This window comes from Penaeus chinensis, chromosome 16 (genome assembly GCF_019202785.1).
Source record: "Penaeus chinensis breed Huanghai No. 1 chromosome 16, ASM1920278v2, whole genome shotgun sequence".
NCBI classification, from domain to species: Eukaryota; Metazoa; Arthropoda; class Malacostraca; order Decapoda; family Penaeidae; genus Penaeus; species Penaeus chinensis.
Window position 1 is genome coordinate 35,584,588 of NC_061834.1, and position 15,000 is coordinate 35,599,587.

The 15,000-nt window shown below is 39.1% G+C and overlaps 1 protein-coding gene across 1 annotated transcript in view; it reads left to right on the top strand.

The window, feature by feature from the left end:
- The window catches only part of LOC125033448 (ADP-ribosylation factor-like protein 4C), a 90,413-nt gene extending 77,302 nt beyond the window's left edge, over positions 1-13,111 (top strand). The window contains exons 2-4 of the mRNA XM_047624964.1: positions 1-26; positions 8,754-8,870; positions 9,394-13,111. The exon at positions 1-26 is cut by the window's left edge and continues 151 nt beyond it. Of these exons, the coding sequence (XP_047480920.1) occupies positions 1-26; positions 8,754-8,870; positions 9,394-9,504 (254 nt within the window). The 3' untranslated portion in view covers positions 9,505-13,111. The remainder of the gene's footprint in view (positions 27-8,753; positions 8,871-9,393) is intronic.
- The last annotated feature ends 1,889 nt before the right edge of the window (positions 13,112-15,000 follow it).

Here is a 15,000-nt window from a genome sequence, read left to right on the forward strand (position 1 = left end):
CCGCCAGGCTCCCCGAGAACCTGCAGGTGAAGCGCTCTTTCCGTTTTTGTTGTGGTTATTGATGTAGTTGTTACTGCGAATTGTTTGCGTCAGAAGCGAACTATTATAAACGACCAGTTGTTAGCGACGGGTTGTTATCAGTTGCAAGTTGTTGCAGGTGTTATAAGATACAGGTTTCCGTAATTTTCGACGGATAGTTATCAGTGGCGATTTGTGGTTGTCAGCCATGGCATATTATTGCCAGCGCCGAGTCGTTGTTAGAGATGGTTGCAAGGAAAAGAACAGGCTAGACCACACTGTATTGTTTCTGTGACATGCATGCTACGAATCCAGTTTCTCGTTTCTCAAAGCTCCGAGGATTTATTTAAGTCATAGAGCCCAGAGGTTTCCTGATGCATATCATACAAGATTTTTTTTTTTTTTTTTTATGAAGACCAGCTTCCTTCACATCTCGAAAAGAAATCTTGCTATACAAAAAAAAAAAAAAAACTTTAAAGCCGTATAGAGACAGATTTCCATGAGTCTGTAATGGTACCTCTTGATCTCACAAAATGCACACATAAACGTCTAATTGAATTACTTATCTTCACTTTTACAATCTTAAGACTATTTCTCTGAGTTACTATTATTAGCATGGAAATGCTATTAAGCATCTACGGGAAAAATAAATTATTATTGGAAAGGAAAACAGATAATTTATCCATAATTCAAAGTTTCAAATATATTTCCTTAATGGTAAGGGTCAGTGGCGAAGTGATATTACTGAATATGCAGTGATCCTTTGTACCATAACCTTTTTATCTTTTTTGTATGTTATTATAACATCACAGTTCCACTTAAAACACATTTTTGGAGAGGATTTTTATTCGTACTCGTGTTGCATTTCCAAGATTTGGCGAGCAAGAGGGAATATAAGAGACCCAAGCCATTCAAAATAGCTTGCGCGCCGGCTGCACAAAAGGAATTTTGAGTTTCGTTACAAATCGAGCGTTAGCAAGAGCAGAATCTCGGCTTTTGCCTTTATTGAAGGGGATACTGTTAGCCGAGTTGATATAGGCTTTGTTTTTTCGCATTCGGGATCACAGCCGGACGGGGTGGGGGGGAAGGTGGGGGGGGGGGGGGGGTAGGCAGCTGGTCCCCAACTGTTCAGGTTAGAGTTGCAGTTACGGCCGAGACGAGAGCGGGGTCCTAAATTTTCAAGTATTAACACTGAAATGGTTTATAACAATTTTTTTTTTTTAGAGTGGAAGCGACGGTGCGATGACTAATAGTGAGATATTCGTTTGTTATATAACTTATAGTTCGTTAAAGGTTTATCTACAAGAGAAAGAATGGTTTGCTACTAAACACACTGTGCATCGTCATACATATATCAAACATGGATTGGTACGCTATAATAATCACTCTGAAAAAGCCAAAGTGTTATAAAATTATGAGTAGGCCTACGCAAACAGTATCCAGTATTATAACCTATGCGATACGAAACCCGTCAAATGTTAATATCATTTTCTTGTGCACTCTTAGGGTTTTAGGTTAACGTATATAGATGTCAATGCTGGTTTCCCGAGGCAGCCAAGGTCAGATCGACGATAACTGGAACGTGTGTTTAGGTGATTGCTTGTTGAGGAAAACCGGTGTTTACTTAAACGATATATTACTGTCTATGTTTATTTTATTACATTTATTTCAGGGCCATATTTGGACTTTCGTTATACTTGTGTATTTTAAAATTCCGTCTGGATGAGAGAGCAAGTTCTCAGGTAGTTCTTTTAGTAGGCTTTGCTGTTATTAATTCGATGAAAAGCAAGGTTGTAATAATCATCATTAATTTACAACACGTATGCTTTTGTTTGAAAACACAAACCGCGCTATGATTTTTTTTTTTCTTTTTGCGTCTACCCGAACCCACCTTCATCTTCAAAAACAAGGATAGAATTCCTAAGAAACGACGGGACTTTTGCCTCTTGTTCTGAATCCTACAAGGTCCAGCATCAGTTTACGTCGGAAAGTTAGTCCAGAGTTGAAATTTAATTCCTTCCTCTCCGCTAAAGTTTGCAACATGTAGTTATCTGCGTGAAAATGTGGTTGTTGGTGACGCGAGCATATTGGGGGCGAGAGCAGGTGGCGGAACTGGGCTATGTTATTATTCTTCTCGTGATCGCGATAGCCTCCCGGGCCGACAGCTCTTTTGTGAAGAGTTTACAGGCTCGCCGTGATTCCTGTGCGTGATTTGTTTATTCATTTGTTTCCGGGCTTCATTTGTAAGGTTGGTTTCGAATTTTGATAGAGATATTAAGGAAAACGTATGAAAGTGCATAGCCTTTATTCATTCTACTTTGTTTTCACATTAGAAGTTCATCGATTTTCAAATTATATTCAAAGACCAGTGATTAGGTTTCAGACTAAACTGTTTCTTTATCATTGGATCCTTTGATACAAGCGTTTTGATAACTATTTTTTCACTTAATAAAAGTGCTCTTCTGTGGCTAACTATGGGGTTTCTGAATGTAAAAGGCTCATGATAACAAATGACTCAGAAATGCTACGATGTTGTTTCCTTTTGTCATTATAACTGAATTATCAGGATAAATTTCTTGACCATAGCTTTCGCATGCACCTCCGGAGTCTTTGCCATACTCAAACAATAAAACAAACGCAAAAACAAAACAAAAGTAAAGACCTAGAAATTGAATTGTTCAGGGAAGGTGCGTAATCAACCAAGAACCATCGTAATAAATTGAAAGTGGTCAGGAAAGATTTTCCTTTGATCCAAGGCCACATGTAAACTCCTCCCAGCAGAACCGTAATCCTTAATGGTCCTTGGCTGAACGGACACCCTGGGCAATAGACGTCCCATAAGGCAGCTGTTCGAAGGAAGATGGTATTTTCTGAAGAGGCTGTGCGGTCGTGCTGACATTTACGCGATCTGATCGACGGTGACTCACGCACAGGCAGGCAAATCGATGGGGAGAACGCAGTATGCAGTAACACTAACATTAACAATGATAATGATAATAATAAGAATAATGATTATAATAAAGATAATGATTATGATGATAAACACAATTCGAAAGACGTCAAACCAACCCCTCTTCGAGTATAATCAGACACCTCCATGCAGTAACACAAACAAATTTAGGAAATTTAGTTTTGTTCGAAACGCCACGGATTAAGTACATTCCTCCAACCCGAACCGTGGCCGGGTTTCTTCAGGTGGTAACACCAGCTCTGCGTGGACTGGCTGGCCCCACGGAGATAACACCATTGTGGCCGGTTCGATTCCCTTTCATTAGGTGGTTCGGATGTTGAGTCGTTAACGTTATTCAGAACAAGGACGTGATTGGAGAGTCGTCTCAGCGGTGGGCTAGTTGTGTGTGTATTTTTTTTTTTTTTTTTTTTTTTCCAGACAAGGGAGGTGGTTATTTTCACTTGGTTTTGCGAGGGTTGATAAAAAGGATGAGCAAATTGCCGTCAGTGTTTGAATAAGTTTTGATTACTTTGGAGCCATTTTTAAGTTAGAAGGAAGTTAATGGGTAAGTAATGGGTGAAGGAAGGAAGTAAAGGTAAGGAAGAAAGCAAAAAGTAGAGAGGCATGTAAATAAGGAAGAAGCAGAAAAGTAAATCAAGTAAGACGTATACAAATGAGCAAGTAAACAAGTCAAGAATACATGCATACACAAGGGGGAGTACAAGTAAAATCTAAACAAATAAGCAAAGGATAGACAAGCAATTAAAACATAAGAAAGCATACGAAGAGAGTAAGTAACCAAGAAAGTGAGGAGCAAGAAAGAAGAGGAACGTAGTAAGTAAGAGAGTAATGCAAAAGAGCAAATCAACAAGAAATGACTAAAACAAACAAAAAAAGTAGTCAAGCAAAAGAACAAACAAGAAAACAACCCACCAAGAATTAAGCAAACAAGGAGCCACCACAACGCTAGAAGCTAAGCAAGTGAACAAGCCACACAAACAAGTCACGCAAGCAAGCAAGCAAACGGGCAAGCAAAAAAATGAAGAGGTAAATTCGTCGACTTTTTTCCCCTTGAAAACGCACCTCCGCCAACACCGTCCACCATCTGGTTATTGATTGATTATGGAGAAAGACCAAGAGGGAGAGGGAGGGAGGGAGGAAAGGCGATTGAGGGAGAGAGGGAGGGAGGAAAGGCGATTGAGGGAGGGAGGGAGGAAAGGCGATTGAGGGAGGGAGGGAGGAAAGGCGATTGAGGGAGAGAGGGAGGAAGGAGGGAGGGAGGAAAGGTGATTGAGGGAGAGAGGGAGAAGGAGGGAGGGAGGGAGGGAGGGAGGAAAGGCGATTGAGGGAGAGAAGAAGGAAGGAGGAGGGAGGGAAGGCGATTGAGGGAGAGAGGGAGGGAGGGAGGAAAGGCGATTGAGGGAGAGAGGGAGGAAGGAGGGAGGGAGGAAAGGTGATTGAAGGAGAGAGGGAGAAGGAGGGAGGGAGGGAGGGAGGAAAGGCGATTGAGGGAGAGAAGAAGGCAGGAGGAGGGAGGGAAGGCGATTGAGGGAGAATGGGAAGAGGGAGGGAGGGAGGAAAGGCGATTGAGGGAGAGAGGGAGGGAGGGAGGAAAAGGCGATTGAGGGAGAGAGGGAGGGAGGGAGGAAAGGCGATTGAGGGAGAGAGGGAGAAGGGGGGAGGGAGGGAGGAAATGCGATTGAGGGAGATGGAATGGGTTGGAGGGAAGGAAAGAAGATGGAGTGAGTTGGAGGGAGGGAGAAAGGGAGTGAGTTGGAGGGAGGGAAAAAGGGAGATGGAGATGGAATGAGTTGGAGGAAAGGGGAAAGGGAGAGAAAAAGAGGGAAAGACTAAGAGGAGAATGGAGGGAGAGAGGGAGATGGAAGAAGAGAAGGAGAGAGGGAGATGGAAGAAAAGAGGGAGAGAGAGATGGAATGAGAAAGGGATAAGCGTGTGTTTGAGGGAGGGAGAAAAGGAAAAAGGGAGATGGAGTGAATTGGAGGGACTGAGAGAGGTAGTAAGGGAGAGTAGGGGAGAAAGGGAGAGGGAGAAAGGCCAAGAGTGAGGCGGAGGAGAGAGAGAAGGATAAAATAATTAAGGGAAGAGAAGGAAGAGGTAGAGACAGGGAGAGAGAGGAGAGAGAGAGGTTGGGGGAGAAGGAAAGAAAAATACGAAAGAGGATGAAAGGGAGAGAGAGAAGGGAAGATGTGGGAGGGGGAGGGGTGGGGAGGGGAGAGGAGAGAGAGAGAGAGAGAGAGAGAGAGAGAGAGAGAGAGAGAGAGAGAGAGAGAGAGAGAGAGAGAGAGAGAGAGAGAGAGAGAGAGAGAGAGAGAGAGAGAGAAGAGAATAAGAAAAAAAATGAAAATGAAAATGAGAAAGAGACGGAAAAGAGAGAACAAACAAGAGAAAGAGAAAGAGAAAGAAAGAGAAAGAGAGAGAGAGAGAGAGAGAGAGAGAGAGAGAGAGAGAGAGAGAGAGAGAGAGAGAGAGAGAGAGAGAGAGAGAGAGAAAGCGTGTGGCACCCCCACCCCCCTTCCCCTCTCGAGTCAAAAGCACGCCCTGACGCTGAATACAAGTGGTTTGTACTTCCACAGCTTTCGTATTTGGCGGTCGTTAGGTCTGAATTCCACGCGGATTTATGTTTAGAAGATAAGAAGGCTTTTGATTGAACGTTTCTCAATAACAAAAAGTACTCGCCGTGCAGAGAAATTAATAAAAAAAAAAAAAAAGAAAGAAAGAAATAAAAACGTGTTTTTGTGTTAATGGTCGGTTAACATTTTTTTTTTTGGGGGGGGGGGTAAAGATGATGATGGTGGTGGTGGTGGTGGTGGTGGTGGTGATGATGATGATGGTGATGATGATGATGATGATGGTGATGGTGATGATGATGATGATGATGATGATGGTGATGGTGATGGTGATGGTGATGGTGATGGTGATGGTGATGGTGATGGTGATGGTGATGGTGATGGTGATGGTGATGGTGATGGTGATGGTGATGATGATGATGATGATGATGATGATGGTGATGGTGATGGTGATGGTGATGATGATGATGATGATGATGATTATGATTATGATTATGATTATGATTATGATTATGATTATGATTATGATAATGATAATGATAATGATTATGATTATGATTATGATTATGATTATGATAATGATGATGATGATGATGATGATGATGATGATGATGATGATGATGATGATGATAATGATAATGATAATGATGATGATAATGATGATGATGATGATGATGATGATGATGATGATGATGAAGATGATGATGGTGTTGGTGGCGGTGGTGATAGTTATTATGGTTATGATGGTAGTGATGATGTGGTGATGAGAATAATACTAATGATAATGATAATAAAGTTATAACCATCATACTATGATAATGGAAATTAATATCACAATGATAGTGGTTCATTGCATGTGACTGTCCTGTTTTAACCTCTTTCCAAAATTGTCGAAATGGTGTTTTGCATTGCAATTGCAAAAGCTTTGGATCTAATAATATTATCATTTATTTTGCCTAATGGCCGAATGATACTTTTCTGTTAAAACTAATTACTGCGTGTATCTATATTTAGATTGGCATAATAACTCACCTCATTATAATAACTCACCTCATTATAATAACTCACCTCATTGTAATGACTCACCTCGTTATGAAATAAACAAGCTTGTTTGTAAGTATCGTTCACAGTAAAACAGCTAGTTCTTCTACTAGAACTACTAGCACTATTAAAACGGCTACCATTGATACGATTTCTAATACAGTATATTTGAGGTAAAGATGACGAATATCTGAATGACGCAGTAACACTGTAGATTTATTTAAATGTATTCAGAATCTTAATAAAAATCTTACTTTAATACAACAGACCACAACAAAGTTTGCAAAAAAAAAAAAAAAATAGCGCGGACCGAACACCAACATGAAAGATGATAATATTTTCGAAAATAACCTTTCAAACTTTTAATAATGAAGGGTAGAATTACTAACCTAAATACTTTTTAAGTTCAGTCACCGTTGCCATTCGCCTTAAAAGAAAATTTACTATTTATCTCTTTGTTGTGACAAGTGAAATATATATGAACCTCTCGTTATTAGGAATGTCAGCCATCCTACGCTACGATGTAAATCTGTTGTTGAAGGAATATAGTTCAGTATGAGCTAAGAGATTTTATTTTATATTTTACTTCTACATTTGTCACAAGGAGCTCTGAGATGGGCAGTTGCATCCACGAGCAGAAATTCGACTATGTTTACAGCCCAGTATGCGTTTCTACATACTGCACATTGATACCTCCCTTCCTTTAATCCTATCCTCCTCCCCTTTCTCTCTCCCTCTTCCGCTTTCCTCTTTCCCTTTCCCTCCCCTTCCTCGTCTTTTTACTTTGGATACGACGAACAGTGCGCCATCTATGGGCAACACGGAGAATTATATTCCAACCTGTGTCTGACTCTGGCTTGATAGTGCACGTAGGTCACTGCTAGATCTCCACGCACATGGATTGTGTTTGCAGACACGAATACAGTACGGTATTTATTCAAAAGTACATCAATACCGTGTTTGGCATTTTTTTTTTCTTCTAATTATTACTTCATGGACGAATGTATGTTTAGAATCTTATTTAGCCTCGAAATAAAAGTTTGTACCCATCCTTCAATGCTTCTTATATCTCACGACTTTGTCTGGATGTAATAGGCAAATGGTAAAAAGTTCAATAACAAAAGGGAAAGCAAGTAGTGCCCAAAATAAGATCACTTGTGCAAATACCCTTACGCTTGTTAACATTTAACGAGGTATATTCCCCTTGAATATCGTGTTGTTTCTTCCGTCGTTCTCTAGCATGACAATATCATTTAGGTTTTCAAATAAACGCTTAAATTGTCAGTTGAAAGATTTTTTTTTTTTTTTGTCGCGAGAGATGTAATATTCTTTTCATATATTCATTTAGAAAATATCAAAATAGGATGGCAACATACAGGCTTTTTGTGTTACCAAATGGTTTTTATATATTTTTATATTAGAATAATCGGATAATTAATTCAACAAAATACGCGGTAACATTGTTTTTTTTTTTTTTTTTTTTTTTTGTATTCCTATAAGGGCGAACAATATAAAAACAAAAATAAAATATATAATGAAGTTTCGTATTTTTTTTTTTTTTAAATCGTACTCTAAAATGTTGTGAAGTGTGACCTTCCAACACAATATAAATGTTATTTAACTGTTGTAATGCAAACTCTATTATTGTAAATTCGTTAAATAAAAATAAAATCACGGCTATAACAATAATAATAATGGATATAAAAGTGTTGGGGTTAATATAACCGATGAGATATATTACATTACATTTATTTACAAATTGAGTGCATGGAAATGAAACACATTATATGAATGTTACTGAGGCTATCGTTTACATGAAATATTATTAAGGTAAAATCAACTACGACAGCTCAAGTGAAGGTAACGAACATTATTGTTTAACTGAAATATCTCAAAATCAGCATGACAATTTATCTAAAGTATCAAGTATTGATAATGATAAAATTATAATGATAATAACAATAATAATAATAATAATAATACCAATAATGAAAATAACAACAATAATAACAATAATGATAATAATAATAATAATAACAATAATAATAACAATAACAACAATAATAATAATAATAATGATAATAATAATAAAATAAATAAGCCAAAACCAGTACACCTACCCTTCTGCAACATCTAGCAATTGCTCTCCTCTGCAGGTTCCCATCCTGGTGCTGGCCAATAAGCAGGATCTACCGGGAGCCAAAGACCCGCAGGAGATCGAGCGCCTTCTGGGCATCGCGGAGCTGGGCAATACCCATCTGTGGCATATACAGGTAAGCGCGTTTGTTGGGGGTGGGATGAACTTTTTATAGACATGATTTGCGTTCAAAAGAGAAGTAGCTGGTAGATTTAGATGTTAAGATTGCATATGGACAGAGAGAGAAAGTGAGTGTGAGTGAGTGTGGGTGCGAGTGTGAGAGTGAGAGTGTAAGTGTAAGTGTGAGAGTGAGTGTAAGTGTAAGTGTAAGTGTAAGTGTGAGTGTAAGTGTAAGTGTGAGAGTGAGTGTAACTGTAAGTGTAAGTGTAAGTGTGAGTGTAAGTGTAAGTGTAAGTGTGAGAGTGAGTGTAAGTGTAAGTGTAAGTGTAAGTGTAAGTGTGAGTGTAAGTGTAAGTGTAAGAGTGAGAGTCAGTGTGAGTGTGAGTGTGAGTGTGAGTGTGAGTGTGAGTGTGAGAGTGAGAGTGAGAGTGAGAGAGAGAGAGAGAGAGAGAGACAGAGACAGAGAGAGAGGGACAAAGACCCCCGACCCCAATTCTTAATCAACCTAACGCTTCCCCGTCCCTCCCTTCCTTCCTCAGCCAGCGTGCGCGATCACCGGCGAAGGCCTGGACGAAGCCCTCGAGAACCTGTACGAGATGATCCACAAGCAGAGGCGCCTCTCGAAGACCAGCAAGAAGAAGCCCAGATGATCCTCGACCTCCGACTAGTTGGCCGCCTCTGCCAGCTGTCGGAAACCCTGGTGCTGGGAGTGCTGCCCCTTGAGCTGGTGGAGTGGAGACGATCAAGCTACCTACGTGTAGTTTCTTCTCTTGTTTTTTCTTTGTTTTGGAAGCCTCGGGTGGTGTATATTCATAGGCCTACGTAACTTCCCCATCCCGTTGTAAATGTGTGTGCGAAATGCGTGTGTAGCTGAGGGAGGCACATCTAAATTATCTGTTGTGTTGCACTCTCGAGCGAGCAAGCAAGTAAGCGTAGTGTGTCTCTTGAGAGTTGGTATCTTGTACAGAGCTGTGTGTGATTTCTTTTCGTATGTGAACGCTTGTGAACAGCTCTTCTATGTAGGCCTATTCTTTGCCTTTTTAAGTTTATGATCTTCAGCTGTACGGGAAAAAAAAATCCCATTTGTAATGTTTCAAACTGCACATAGGACTCACGCAGAAATCGTCCTGCACAAGGCATTTGGTGGATTATCGAGGTGCCTGCAATGCTGCAACAACAGTGACAACGAGGGAGAAAAAAAAAGTTGATTTGCGGACTCGTTAACGAAGGCAAAGTGATGTCGTTCGTGTCTTCACCAAGAGGTTAACCAGCAGTCCAGTCAGCATAAGGTATACAGATGTTTTTGACTTTGGTGGTTAAATGCCACAGAGAGTTGGCCCAAACCCTGACTCTCGGTGAAACATTGCCTACTGAACTTTTGGATGTATGATAAGCTGGACCCTGAAACGCCCTCCCAGTCCCCTCAAAGTGTGTTTGCTTACCTGTGGACGTTTCTTAAAAAAAGAAAGAAAAAAAAACAACCTTTGTGCTACTGAAATATAAATGTACATATTGAAGGCATCTGTGTAGATCTTTCTTTTTTCATTTGTAAGAGGACCATCTTTGACGACGGTCCGTTGGCGTTTTACTAAGGACGGAATTTCTTTTTTTTATCTCGTCCAAGACAGTCGCGAATCCCCGAATGTGGGTCTTAGTTTCGAAATCACCCAAGGCCTCCGTTTGACTGTGATCCATCTTGTGAGCGTCTGTTATTCTCTGTTCTGTGCGGGAAAGCAAAGCACAACCAGCCGTAGAAGCTATGGGAAATAACACGTGGAAATAGCCAGTGAAAAATGGATACAGTGGATGATTTTATTGACTATGGCAGTATGAAGACATTGTTGTAAGACAGAAATAGAGAACAAAATTATTTCACTTGAAAAATTGCATCATAGTCGCAGATTGGTTCGCTAAACTATTGTCTAATTAGGCATTAAGATGGCAAAAAGTAATAACTTGCTATTAATAAAAATATTTTTACAATTTAGAAGTCTTAAACAGTTTTGAACACAAATTCATTCTCATTTTCAAAATAAACATTATAATTCTCACGATGTGCGGGTTATCAGAATGCTGTACATTTGAAGGCTTTCTTTTTTATACTCGTATTGTGTAGCAGGTGTTTCAAGGTCACTAGAGTTACATATCTAATACCATTAGAATATGCAACACACTCACATACACATACAAATACACATATATACACACACACACATACAGATACACATATATACACACACATACACATACAGATACACATATATACACGCAGATACACATACACATACACATACACACACACACACACACACACACACACACACACACACACACACACACACGTACAACTATTTCCACAAAGCACTGTTACACGAAAATAAAACCAACACCGGTGCAGTTTATTTTATTGTGATCTGCTCTGCATTTGGACCGATGCTATACACGGCAAAGATAAATAAATATTTCTAGTGTGATATTAACGACAATACTCCCCCGTGTGATGTGTCAAGGCTGGCCAGTGATGAGTTGACTGATCGATTGACAGGCTGGTGGTCCAAAGTGTCACTGACAAGTTGACAGGACTGATTCACAAAAACGTGTGTACAAAGAACACGTGGTTTTATAAACGCATCTAGTCACTTAGAAGTCTTGTAGGTAGAAAGGTCTTTCTTAAAGTTATAGAGATATCTTATACAATATTGAAGAGTGTTTGTTTATTTCCACTGATGTCACTGCTCACATCACACACACACGCGCACGCACACGCACACACACGTACACATATACACATACACATATACACATACACACAGTTATATGTTTTGATATCATCGGCACCAGTTAATGATAATAATAATAATAAATGTATAAAATAGAATATAGATAAGAAAATATAAAGAGAGAGTTTAAGATATTTACTAAAAGCCAATGTATTTTGTTATTAAATAAGATAACGTTAATTACAACCAATAAGCAAAATGACCAATAACAGCCCTTCCATCTTCCTTTTATATTCATTATCACTCTCATCTGTCTGTCTTTTCCTTCATCTTTATCGGACTCCCCTTCGTTCTTCCATATTTTCGCTTTTTTAAATTCTCCCTTCACTGAAATCCTAATACGTCCACTTAAATCGTTTTCACACAGTAATTCTCTGTCCAGGAACTCTTTCATTCGCTGTGCTTGTTCATACAGTTTTAGTTTTATTTATATACGAATACATGCGCACGTACATGAATGCATTACTGTTCACTCACATACATAAATACACACATACGCACATACATACATATGTGCGTACGTACTATTATATACTACTGTTTTTGCGCGCACGTACATGCTCCTGTGGAATTTCAGTAACAGCCAAAGGTACGTAAATACCAGGTTCTGTGCAAAACGTCACTTATAATCCACTGAAATGTTGTAGCCTGTGATATTACGGTCCCTAATTTCTCTTCGCGTTTTTTCTCTTTAAAAAAAAAAAAAAGGTGAAATGAAATGAACGCGCGATATCACCCCATTATTTTACATCGTAAATATTCATCTGGTGTGCCATTCCTTACTTGTGACTCTGGCCGAACTATATTTTTACAATGCAGTTGGTGTGTCCCAGTGTTTGCAATGCCTCTGTCTTTTTTGGAAAATAAACATTATTATTATTATTATTATTATTATTATATATATTTATTATTATTATTATCATTATTTTTTATCGTTGTAGCTTGTACACCTAAATGAAAATCTTAAACTGAAAAAAAAATTCACGGGAGCACATGAAATATATTAACTGCAGAGTATATACACATACACATATTAGAGATACTTATGGACGTATATCATGCATGTTATAGATGATGTCCTTGCAATCAGAGCGGACATAGGGTTACGAAATTAGTTGACTCACGTTTCTAAATACCTGTGTTTTTTTATATGTACAGAGAGCTCAGTTCTCTTTTCCAAACTGACAGTAAATTCAAATCAACAGAACATAACCTTGTAGATTTGCTATCTTCTTTTCAGTGTTTCAAACAGTCAAGAATTCGAGGGGAAAAAATCAATACGTCCTTCAGATACAAATAAAACAGGACCAGAGTTATTACGGGCTACAAGTGATGTTATTACCACAGCGGCAATTTGCAAACAGTCTCTCTCTCTCTCTCCTTCTCTCTCCATCTCTCTCCTTCTCTCTCCGTCTCTCTCCTTCTCTCTCCGTCTCTCTCCGTCTCTCTCCTTCTCTCTCCGTCTCTCTCCTTCTCTCTCCGTCTCTCTCCTTCCTTCTCCGTCTCTCTCTTTCTCTCTCCATCTCTCTCTCTCTCTCTCTCTCTCTCTCTCTCTCTCTCTCTCTCTCTCTCTCTCTCTCTCTCTCTCTCTCTCACACACACACACACACACACACACATACATACATTCAGTGTCAAGACAAATAAATGGGTATATAGTTAGTTATACACATAGACAAACAAATAGGTAGATAGGTTGACAGACAGTCAGATAGACAAAAAGAAAATTATTTATAAACTTAATGATAGAGAGACAGATCTATTTAAACTGCAGCAGAAATTATATTGGCAGATAGGCAGAATATAAGTGTAGTAAGTTTAGACAGATCAGCATCCGTTCACACACACGCACAGTGAAATCAGCAGGAGTCCGAGGAGGTTAAGCCAGGGAAGGTATCCTATGGTAGGGAGCCATGGGGAAATTATTATGGCAGGAAGCCGCGAAAGAAGTCCTGCTTTATATAGGAAGGAATCCTATAGCAGGAATCTGTAGGAAGAATCCCCGTGGCTTCCTGGTTCTGCTGTTGGGAAGGAATGGTGGGAGTCCTTTCGTAAGAAGGCAAGGAAGGAATCCTTCGGTAAAGCTACGGAAAGGATCCTAAGGTAGGAAGCCATGGAAGTAATCCTTTAACAGGAAGCCATCGAAGGAATCCTATGACAGGAAGCCTTGTCAATAATCCTATAACGGGAAAGCACAGGAGAAAGCTTATAGTTGGAACCCACGGTAGGAGTCCATTGATTGGAAGCCAAGGAAAGCCTGAAGGAACCCCGTGTGGGAAACCACAGAAGGAGCTCTGCGTAGGAACCCCACGTAGGAAACCACGACAGGAACCCCCACGGAAGGAAGCCCGCGTAAGAAACCACGGAAGGAACCCACGGAGAGTCCCAGCAGAGTCGCCAGCCATCCTGCAGACGCTTTGGTGTGTCGGCTGCAGCGTAAGGTCGTGTCATACGTGGATCATATATTTTCTCTGTGATATGTTGTATAGATGTTGACAGGTGATATATTATTGAGGTCTTTTGCCTCTCTTTTTTTCTTGTATAATGGTGTCACTAGTATATTTTTTTCTGTTGGGTTAAGCTTGCCATTTATATATATATATATATATATATATGAGATTAATAAAACCGAAGAAAACGGAGAAAGGAAGTTTGGAAAAAAAAAAAAAAATGTCTTTCTAACGGCAGTTCCAAAGAGCATCGTCATGGTTGCTCTTTCTGCCATAACCCATTCAGAAAAAAAACTTAAATATATAAATAAAGTCGACATTGTTTAGAAAGATTGTACCGTTTTTGTCTTTAAAACCGATTTTTTTGTTTGTTTTTGCTTTTGTTCTCCGCTGTCGTTTAACATTATCAAATTGAATACGGAATAAGGTCATCTGCTGCCCGAACTATTATGTAAGACCATTTTCTTCCTATTTCGGAGAATAAATCTGGTAACAAAGGGTTAGATTATTTGATCTTCATATGTCTGCCATTTGCTTGACTTATATTATCATTATTATTATTTTATTTCTTAAAATTTCATTATTTTTTTTTACAACTTAACGATGTATGTTATCTATCTACTTAGTAAATAATGAAAGACTAAACTGGTCTCAGAATTATTGATATTATTATTATTAACATCTTAATTTTTTGTCTTACAACTTCAAGATGTAAATTTTCTTTCTACCTAAACAATAAAAGGCTATACCGGTTTAATAAATAATGATAATAAAATTTTGTACTCTCCCTGATTTCAATTGCATGTACTGAGCTGTATATAATCCTAACCTCCGTTTAATATGCAAATAATGAGAGTAAATAACCAAAATTAATTTGATAATAAAAAATATAATCATAAATTGCACCAAGTCGAAT